Genomic DNA, 10,512 nt, shown 5'->3' on the forward strand with positions numbered 1-10,512 from the left:
TTAAATGATTAGGAATTATTAAACCGACAAAATTTTATGCATCCAAATTCAAAACAAACCTAGAAAACGATGTAATATAAATTACTGAGCCTTTGGTCAAGGAAAAGCAGACACTGCAGACGACTTTGACAATTTCGCCTCTAGAGGTGCTAGTGTCGCTGAACTATTTTCCGTCAACGCGTGAGGTATAACGACTATTCCGATGAGGTAATCTAGCTCTATTGCGATTGGTAGTTAAAAAGATGGAAATAACCCCCCCTCCTCTAGCTTCTCATTTTACATGGCTAATACAGTGAAAGGTATCGAATGGCCGAAGAAGTTCACTTTATGTCTTTTATATATATTTTTGCTACTAAGTACTAAAAGAAGTGTAGGCTGTGTAGCTAGGTGTCCCGAACTTGTATATGTCATCGCATTCTCACCCCTCGTAATGCGGCCAACGGAAAAATAATTCTAAATACGGCGCCACCTTTCGTTTATTCACGGCACCAAACATACGCAGTAACGCAGTCACGTCGTGCTCTCGTAGCGTGTTTTGAAATATAACGGTTTTAATTTTATAACTACAGCCAAGGCTTAATGTAATTTCTAAATTAAATACAAATTTCGTAATTGAAAGGCTAACCCGATAATAAATCTGAATAGGAAATTTCTTTGGCATCGTTTGATGAAGACAAACTTAATGTTTCATAATTATAATTCGAAAACATAATCAATTCTAATCATCTACGTGGTAACCGCTCTAACATTGGTCACGTGTGATGCATCAAAAAATATTACATCCGTTTCGACGATTTTGTCCGCGAGATAGCGTTTGGGACAGTTATTTTTATTGTTTCTAGCTCTGCTGAACACCCTTAGTTTTTTAATCCATGTTTGACCCGAGTAAAATTTGGTCGGGGGGGGGGGTATAAAAAGAGGAAGAGCATTTAACAAGGGTCTTATGGTCTTTCGGAGCTCCCTATAGGAATAACATGGGAACGGGGTGTCCCTGTGTTAATTAGTACAACCCCGACCCCGACTTTATTTTCACCCGAACGAACACTTCTTCCCCTGCTACCTCGATGTGGAATTAATATTACAGCTGGTTCGACTTGTTTTAACATTACAATTTCAATTGGAGATTTGTATGTATTAGTTAGTGTCGCAGCTGGATTTGCCATAACTCAACAACAGTTAGGTCTAGACGGGCGATTATAGGTCAATCGATATTAAATATCATACTCTTGCCAGCCCATTAAGTACTTTAGAGATCAGTGCAAAGTAGGTGGTCATTTGCCCATTTTGGAATCTACATACACTTCTGAAATTAAGTTCGATTTGGAAAAAAAATTAAAATTTTGGTTAAACGATATATTTAATCGATTTGCGTGGCTTTACAATTAGCAGTATGTTGATATTTGAATTAAGTACCAAGGTCTAAAGGCAAATACGAACTCTAAATAGTAATGAAGAATTGATTTTTCTGCGTTTTATTTAAAGATAACTCTAAGTTTATTCATTTTTAAAGCTATTTCTACAATAGACAAACTGATTGAAAATCGTTTCAAATGGACTGGGTAATTGAAATATCGTTGTAGAAATTTTCTATGTGGTAAAATTACTCTTAGGTTGTTAATGCATTAGTGCTTTTATTAATTCTTATGTTAAGGGTGATTGATATACATTTATGGTGTGTAAAAATCAATGTACCACTATCTGCCAATTTTAAACTGTTTCTGTCAGAGACTGTCAAGTAATTTACAACTTGGTGTGTAGAATGTATTCTCGTGACGTCATCATCGTTCTCTGAAATTTTAAGTGAAAGCCTATTTTGACGTTTTTTCTCAAATGAAGTTAGGTTTCCTGTTTTATTTTTAATTTTTCTAATGCTAATTTTGCCTATAACAAGCAAAAGCCATTTTACCGCGTGTAATAAATTATTTTTGTTTTTAATTTTAACGGTCTAAAGTGAAATAATATTGAAATGAAACGAGCAGCAATGTCAACGTTGCTATTTGTCCGAATTTATGTACTATTGGTTGTTGCCTATAAATATCGAGGTTTGGTTTTTGCGTAATAACCGCGACTCTCAGCGGGACCCAGACAATTTCACCCAGTAATGCATAATTAATGAAAACAGGAGTTGGATTCCAACTCCTCTTCTGTTTTTGTTTAAACTTTCACAACTGAAGAGGCGTCATATATTTCAATATATCAGCCATTAAGGGGGTCGACCGATACTCTTTCTAGGCCCGCCCGGGTCTGCACTCGCTGTTAGTATAAGTAACGTAATAAAGGTAAGTACGCCACTGAACGATTTCGGATAATGATGATTTCGAAGGAGGGAACTCATCGAAGCCTACTTTCTTCGTTGGCGAAATTAATGGCAGGTTCATGTGATGGCGAGAAATATAATTAAATTGTTTTTAGGTGTCGATTTCTAAAATAACTACCTTCAGAAACCAAAATATTCGTAAAAGGTTTTACCATAAGTAACATAATCACAATAAGTATGACAGTTAACGAGATTTACAACCAAACGGATTTTCATAGTTATTACGCAATCAAGATGTTTTCTCAGCACAGAGCCCTCTAGTGTCTAAAATATGTGAGACTTCCGCTAACCCGAAATATCTGGTTTCCGATAGATAGGCGGAATATTAGACTAAAATGATAAAAATTAAAAAAAAATTTCTCGGCGCCTCGAGCTCATGTTTTTTATCACGCGTGATTCGCACGCGGGCTTCAAAACAAAGCCGAAGCCCCTCGCGACTCCAGCACGTGCTCTCCGATATTAGGCTTAAATTTTTATCAAAAAGTAGTCATCAAAAACGAAAGTCGCGAGTCCAAGTCACAGCTTGAAGAGTATCAGTGCCGAAAAAAGGTTCGGTTAGAAAATTAGCATTAAAGCAATAGGAAGTGTCATACTTATTGTTATTATGTTACTTATGGTTTTACCAAACTAAACGTAATTTTAACTGCTGAAACTGTTTTCAATGCGTTTTGGTTGATCCTTCAAATAGGCGGTTGATATCTTCAAAAACACTTCTAAAGACCAGTAACACCTCGAGAAAAGGTGTCAGTCCTTAGGCACGCAATGAGTTGCGTTGTCATTGGCGAAAACGGAATTAATAAAATGATCGTCTTACGTTACTTATGCTATTAGCCAACGGAAAGTCCGCGATTAAGGCGAACCCACGCTAAAAATATTAGAAAGCGTAAGTTAAGTTTGCAGAAAAAGAACCGCGAGTGTCAGTGGGATCCCAGCTTAACTGCTTGTGGAGCCGCGACGAAGATAGGTCAGGGCTGCGGATCACGACAGCGATTTAGTTTTATTACGCGTCTAACCTATTCCAGAAAGCGACAGCGTTAGCCGTGTCAAAATATGACGTAAGTCAAAGTGCCGGTATGTTTCGCTCGGGCCTGACTATATAAATACGACAATATTTGAAAACGAATGATCATTGCTAGAATACGTCGAGAAAGGGCAACGTCATCGTCGTCATGTTGAAGGTAAGACCATCCGTGGCTCTAAGTATTCTCGCAAAACTTCATTTTAAAAGTACCAATTTGAACCAAGTGATAATATTTGTTACAAATTCGATTACTATGGTGGAAAGCGCGATTGGATATCTTTAAAATATTACCCAAGAGAGGGAAGCCAGTTAAAATGAGCCGGAGCCCACGAAGCCGGGGGCCTCTGACCCCCGTTTCTCTCAATAAACGTATAGCTATTTCCAGAGGTAAGGGTTCGTTTTGGGACCTGCAGTTAGTGCTTTAATTGGGACCGGGACCACTCTCGGCACCTTTTTAACCGTTATTAAATTAAAGGTAACTTAAAGGCTGTAGCTATATAGCATTACTGGGGAAAAGTATAACTCTCGCTGGTCAAATAACATTAATGAAGTCAGGCTATTTCTCGTCTTGAACGCTTTATGTTTTATAAACAACCCCGTATGTAGCTTACCCGACAAATTTGATGTTTACTTTTCGACGATTGTTTTCGGAAATTTAAAACAAAAGTAAAAAAATATATTTTGGAAAATTAATTATTAAATCAAAACATAAACTTGAAGATTATAAAATACTATCCTTTTTTTGACCAATGATCGTTTTGAATCTAATTTATGGTAATTTTTCCAACGAAAAGAATAATTAAAGCCGAAGGGTTTCTTTAAAGCCATAGTTAAGTTTATAAAGCCAAAGCTAAACTTATAAGCCAAACGACACCGTTCAACTCAGTCTTAAGTAGTATCATTTCATCTCGGCATTAATTTACCGATTTATCGTACAACTCTGCCCCTACTTGTAAGAAACTTTATAAATTCAACTATGGCTTTATAAACTTAACTATGGCTTTATATGTTTAGCCTTGGCTTTATAAATTTAGCTTTGTCTTTATAAATTTAGCTTTGGCCATATAACTTTAGATTTGACCTTATAAATTTAAATTTGGCTTTATAAATTTAATTTTGGCCTTATAAGTTTAGCTTTGGCTTTATAACTTTAGATTTGGCCTTATATCTTTAGCTTTGACCTTATAAAATTAGATTTGGCATTATCAGGGTTGTAGAGAGATGGTTCGATCACTTAATTTTTTTTATTTGGCGAAATATTTTTCTACCACGGATGGCGCTAGTAACGCTAAGTAGCCCCTACAGATATTTTGTGGGCTTTACCTAATTACACTGGAGTACCTAAGGAAAGGGAACACTGCCAAGTTTTCGTGTCGATCGATCTAGATTCTTTATGATCTCTAAATTGATTAATTGTCGCTTTTTTATTAACTCATTAAAAATTCAATTTTTGAAAATTGCAAACCATCTAAGTCAACCTAAACTAATTAAGAGCCAACAGCGGCGTAGTCAGAAATTCGTCAAGTGGGGGTTCGAAGTATGTGAATGTTAAGAGGGGGTCGACCCGTAAACCCCCCTTGTCTACGCCACTGAGAGCCAAAAGACAAAACTACGGTCACCTATTTTCATTTTCAATTCTAGTACAAATTTTGTATTTCAGTTGAAATAAATATTTGATAAACTACAATTTAATGGTTCGCTAATTAATTATAAATACTAAAAATATCAATATATTTAAAATTCTCACGTGCAAAAACGGAACAGAAATTAAAGCGATCGCATCTAGCTTGTAAAATTTAAATTTCCCGCTATCGCCTATAAATTAGCTTGCACCTCAGTACTTTTATGTATTGGGGAAACGCCCATAAGTATCTGAAGAGGCTACACAGTGTCGGGCGCGCTATCTATTTACCACTTTCTCATTAGCTAAACTCTCCTATGGTAGAATTGCTAAGTGATTGAACCATCTCTCTACAACCATGGCATTATCAATTTATCTCTATAATTATAAGTTTAGCTTTCTCCTTATAAGTTAATCTTTAGCCTTATAGATTGGGTTTTGGTCTTATCAATTAAACTTTATCCTTATCAGTTTAGCTTTGGTCTTATTAGTTAAGCTTTCACCTTATAAGATTAGCTTTAGCCATATTTGTTTAGATTTGGCCTTATCAATTTAGCTCTGACCTTATTAGTTTAACTCTGGTCTTATAAGTTTAACTTTAGCGTTATCAGTTTAGCTCTGGCCTTATCAATTTAGCCCAGCCTTATCAGTTTAGCTTTAGCCTTTCCCCTCCCCCCCCCCCCCGTGACTCTTTCGGGACAAAAGGGCAGACCTTCAATAAATAAATAATTTAACTTTGATATGCTCAAAATTTCAATTGGCTTTTAAGCTCAATATTATCACGTACAGGTAGAAGTATATCACTTACCCCACGCGAAAGCTAGAAATATCCCGCTAGGACCTAACAATGCAACATGTACCTTTGCAGCCTCGAGGCAGTTTTCAATGAGAGTTTTTTTCCATGAACTAGTCTTAGAAATAAATTATATGAAGTTTTTCGCCCTACTTTATTTTTGTTGCCACATGTTTCTAGTGCAGCGTTTCCCGAAAGGTGTTCCGCGGAACCCTGGGATTCCGTGGAAGGGTCACAGGGGTTCCGAGAATTCACAGCGCGGCCATCTTTGTCAGTGGCGTACCTAGACCCTTTGACGCCCGGGGCGGATCACGAATTAGTCGCCCCTTCCAATTTCCAAAAGTAGAAAAATACTAAGAATTTGCATTCATTTTGTCCAAATGAACAAAAAGCTAGTAACAACGGTCTCACTACGAGAAAAGACTAAACCGTCTAAACGCCATTACTAAAAACACCAATGTTTTTTCTTGAATGAAAAATGCCGCCCCCTAGAAAATGCCGCCCGGGGCGGAGCGCCCCCTCCGCCCCACCCTAGATACGCCACTGATCTTTGTTTGTTTCAACAGTCTTTTAAGATAAGTTAAAAAATTGGGTGGGGGTTCGGCCAGAATTAGGTGGATAATTTAGTGTTCCATATCAAAATAAAATTGGGAACCGCTGTTAGTAGTATAGTAAAATTAATACTTGTCGTTAAGATAAATAATTATATATTTTTGGTACAGGCTATAATTTTAGTTTTGTGCGTTGTTGGAAGCGGTAAATGCGGTCTTGTCCACACTTCGGGCGTCAAGCTGGTTCCTCTCGTAGAACACGAACCCGCGCTGTCACCTTCATCGCCGTCATACTCCTACTTGACATATCCACAAGTCGGCTTCTTGGCTGCGAGCGTGGCGACCAGTTACTCCAGATTCAAAGTACTAAATTGTCTTTAGGCAACTTTCAGTAATCTTATTGTAATATCATCTTTGAAATAATTACTTACTGTTCAATAATTGTATTTAGCTTGGATCGTCCGCTGCTAGACCTTCATTTGTTAGACCCTCAGTGAGCCGACCAATCGTCTACCTTCCCAGTGTTCCTGTTCAAACAACTCCACTCTTGCGACAATTACAACCGTCTATTCAAACTTTCAGCCTGCCAATTCGTCCCTCATTCTATACGTATTACAAATCGCCAACAATACCTCTTAGAACTGTGTTCGTTGACCAGGGGGATGTCTTCGCTTCACCAAAGGTACTTTGTTTCTGTATATCTAAATTTCTGTAATGCTATATTTTTGTGGTAGTTTTATTTAAATTTCGGGAGAAACAATAATACCAAATTTTCGACCCGCTTCTTTTTTTACAATCCTTGTCTCATGATGTCCTCCACCTCGTAAATTTTTGCTTTATGTACGAATGCTGACTTCGGCGTGATTGTCTGTCTGTCTGTCGCTCGATTCGGAAGAATGAGGGGAGGGAGTTGCTTATTAGTTCTTTAGAAATGTTTTGCTTACTTTGGTTCATTTACTTCTAATTAAATATTAGTTTATTCATCAAGTTATTTAATACTTTCAGAGCAATGAGATACTTATTGGAACTGAGAAAGATCAAACTCCTCAAAAGAAGAATACTGCTTCCCTGTTTGTCACGAACGATAAACAACAGGATGGAATAGGCTACGAAAAAGAGCCGGAACAGGGTTATAAACAACCACCAGCCAACGTTAACGGTCAACATTTTGAAAGCGGTTACGGAAAACAACCAGACAACGGGAACGGTCAACAATTTGTTAATGGTTATGGACAACAACCAGTCAACGGTAACGGTCAACAACCAGCCAACGGGAACGGTCAACAATTTGACAATGGTTATGGACAACAACCAGTTAATAGTAACGGTCAACAACCAGCCATCGGGAACGGTCAACAATTTGACAATGGTTATGGACAACAACCAGTTAATAGTAACGGTCAACAACCAGCCATCGGGAACGGTCAACAATTTTACAATGGTTATGGACAACAAGCAATCAACGGTAACGGTCAACAACCAGCAAACGGGAACGGTCAACAATTTTACAGCGCTTACGGACCACAACCAGCAAACGGCAACGGTCAACAATTTGACAGCGCTTACGGACCACAACCAGCAAACGGCAACGGTCAACAATTTGACAGCGCTTACGGACCACAACCAGCAAACGGCAACGGTCAACAATTTGACAGCGGTTACGGACAACAACCAGCAAATGGAAATGGTCAACAATTTGACAGCGGTTACGGACAACAACCAGCAAACGGAAACGGTCAACAATTTGACAGCGGTTACGGGCAACAACCAGACAACAGCAACGGTCAACAATTTGACAGCGGTTACGGGCAACAACCAGCAAATGGGAACGGTCAACAATTTGACAGTGGTTACGGACAACAACTAGTCAACGGAAACGGTCAACAAGTCAACAACGGTTATGGCCAACAACCCGCCAACGGTTTTGGTCAACAACTCAACACTGGTAATCGAGAGCCCCATACGTACAGGTTGCAACCCAGCACAGATTATGGTCAAAACCCAAACAACAACTACAGTCAACTACCAGAAACTAGTAATAAACAACTACCTAGCGTTAACGACCGGCCTCAAACGGCCAATGGTAACCTTTATGGACAACAGCCGAATGCTACTAACGAACAACAACCGTCTAATGACCAGCAACCACCTCCAGTTAATGGGCAACAGCCGAATTATTTTTACGGACCACAACCAATTAACGTATACGGCCATCAACCAGCTACCGCCTATGGGCAACAACCACCGTCAGTTAATGGGCAACAGCCCAGCTACTTTTACGGGCCACAACCAATAAACGTATATGGACAACAACCGGGTACCGTTAGTGGGCAACAACCCGCTTCAGTTAATGAGCAACAGCCAAGTTATTTTTATGGGCCACAACCACCTACAGTTAATGGGCAACAGCCCAATTACTTTTACGGACCTCAACCAATTAACGTATATGGACAACAAGCGGGAAATACTAGCGGGCAACAAACAGCTAACGTTAACGAGCAACAACAACCTACTTATTTTTCTAGGCCACAACCAGTAAATATTAATGAGCAGCAGTCGACCAACGTATACGGACAGCAACCGGCTAACGGATATGGACAACCACAGGCTAACGTGTACGGACATCAACCAGTTCAAATATATAGATATCAATCAACTACGGGCTACTACCAAGATCAAACTAGAGATTATCAAAAAGAATTGTCAAATGAAAACTCGGAAGAAACGACCAACGATTTCAAGCAAGGAGCCGCCGACGGTTACACTCAAGGATCGACAATGAGACACGGGCAAGGCACTACAAGCGGAAACGGTTACGCTCAAGAAACGACAAGCGATTACAACCATTATGTAACCAACAGCTCTGAAACGCAAGATGAAAACGTCTATGGACAAGAATTAGGAACAACAAACGGTTTCAGACAGGACACGGCAAACCAATTTGGACTAAGAATAACCACCAATCCCCCGCAAACGCTAGAACCAGGAGCAAACGAAAGTGATGCAAATAATGAAGAAAATGAAAATAATGCGGGTCAAATGTACCAAGATGAAATGGAACTGAATAATGGAAATTACAGCGACATATCTACTACACCTAATGAAGACAAGAATGCGACACAAAGCAAAGTTACTCTCAGTAACGGTAACGAAAATGAAAATGAGAACTCACAATCTGATAAAGACGGAACAACCCTTCCTGGTAAAATAGACAATAATGGTAAAGGAATCAAAGTATTACAAGTAAGCCAAGGACCCGTTCTCTACTATCAATATCAACAGGTGTTAAACGAGCAAATGCAAAATAATCAGAGGTCTCAAAACCGTCCGTACATTTTAATACCATCTGACGCATTTGATGATCTTTCTAAATAGTAAAAGCGCCTATAGGGATCGAAAATTAGTTCTTCGTTTCTAAAGAGATTTATCAATTTTATTTGTAGAAATTTACACATTGTATCTTGAAAATAAATATTTATGCTAAATTGCAAATTTTCTTTACTCTTACTTACATTCTTCTTCATTACAATATACATTTCAACTATACGTTTTTTGGAGTTGAAACCTCAGCTCTACCTTGGACTAATTATTATCTTTTTTACCCCATGGGATTAAGGTTTTCAATTTTTTAATAGAGCCGAAACGTCCGTGTTGTTAATTACTTCAAGACTACAAAGTCATACTGATTCATTTTAATCGTCCTCGATCTGCTCAATCCAACATCCAGCCTAGTGAAGAGGGCAGACCCAACAAGCACGACTTCATTATTAAATAATAATTAATTAAAACTATGTTGTAGAGCGTCACCGAAAATGTACTTAATAATAACGTTGGTATTGTAGAAAAATACGTGACATGGAAAATGAAGAACCTTTGAAATGGTACAGCGCATCAAATGACAAAAAAAAAGAACATTAACCGATCGGTTAATGTCCTACGATACATTGCACGTTCATTCGTGGCCTCGTTAGTCCATTGCTTGTGACGTTGGTGTGGTCACCCAAGAGTTGCTTACATTTTTGTAAAACTAATAAAAATAAAATACGTCACTCGTAAGCCAAGGTCACAAGATACATTGTACCTTAAAACTTAGCTTAAATCAGTCTGATTGATTAAATTAAAAGAAACTATTAATATGTTATAAAATGATAACTTAATTATAGTTTGAAAAAGTTATCGTTTATTATAGTAGCAAATAATAGCTCTCGA

The 10,512-nt window shown here is 38.2% G+C and overlaps 1 protein-coding gene across 1 annotated transcript; it reads left to right on the forward strand.

Annotated features, from left to right (window-relative positions):
* Nucleotides 1-3,464: 3,464 nt before the first annotated feature.
* Nucleotides 3,465-9,678, forward strand: LOC149943178 (uncharacterized). The gene is made up of 4 exons (XM_090177531.1): nt 3,465-3,495; nt 6,475-6,666; nt 6,755-6,985; nt 7,309-9,678. Exons 1-4 carry the CDS (start codon nt 3,487-3,489, stop codon nt 9,676-9,678), a joined length of 2,802 nt encoding a protein of 933 aa, XP_090033657.1. The 5' UTR covers nt 3,465-3,486.
* Nucleotides 9,679-10,512: the final 834 nt, after the last annotated feature.

Source organism: Leiobunum rupestre, chromosome 6 (genome assembly GCF_980474605.1).
Source record: "Leiobunum rupestre chromosome 6, qqLeiRupe1.1.hap1, whole genome shotgun sequence".
Classification (NCBI taxonomy): domain Eukaryota; kingdom Metazoa; phylum Arthropoda; class Arachnida; order Opiliones; family Sclerosomatidae; genus Leiobunum; species Leiobunum rupestre.

Coding starts and splice junctions, on each gene's coding strand:
- LOC149943178 (XM_090177531.1), top strand. Junction 6,667..6,754: donor CCAGTTACTCCAGATTCAAA/GTACTAAATTGT, acceptor AATTGTATTTAG/CTTGGATCGTCCGCTGCTAG. Junction 6,986..7,308: donor ATGTCTTCGCTTCACCAAAG/GTACTTTGTTTC, acceptor TAATACTTTCAG/AGCAATGAGATACTTATTGG.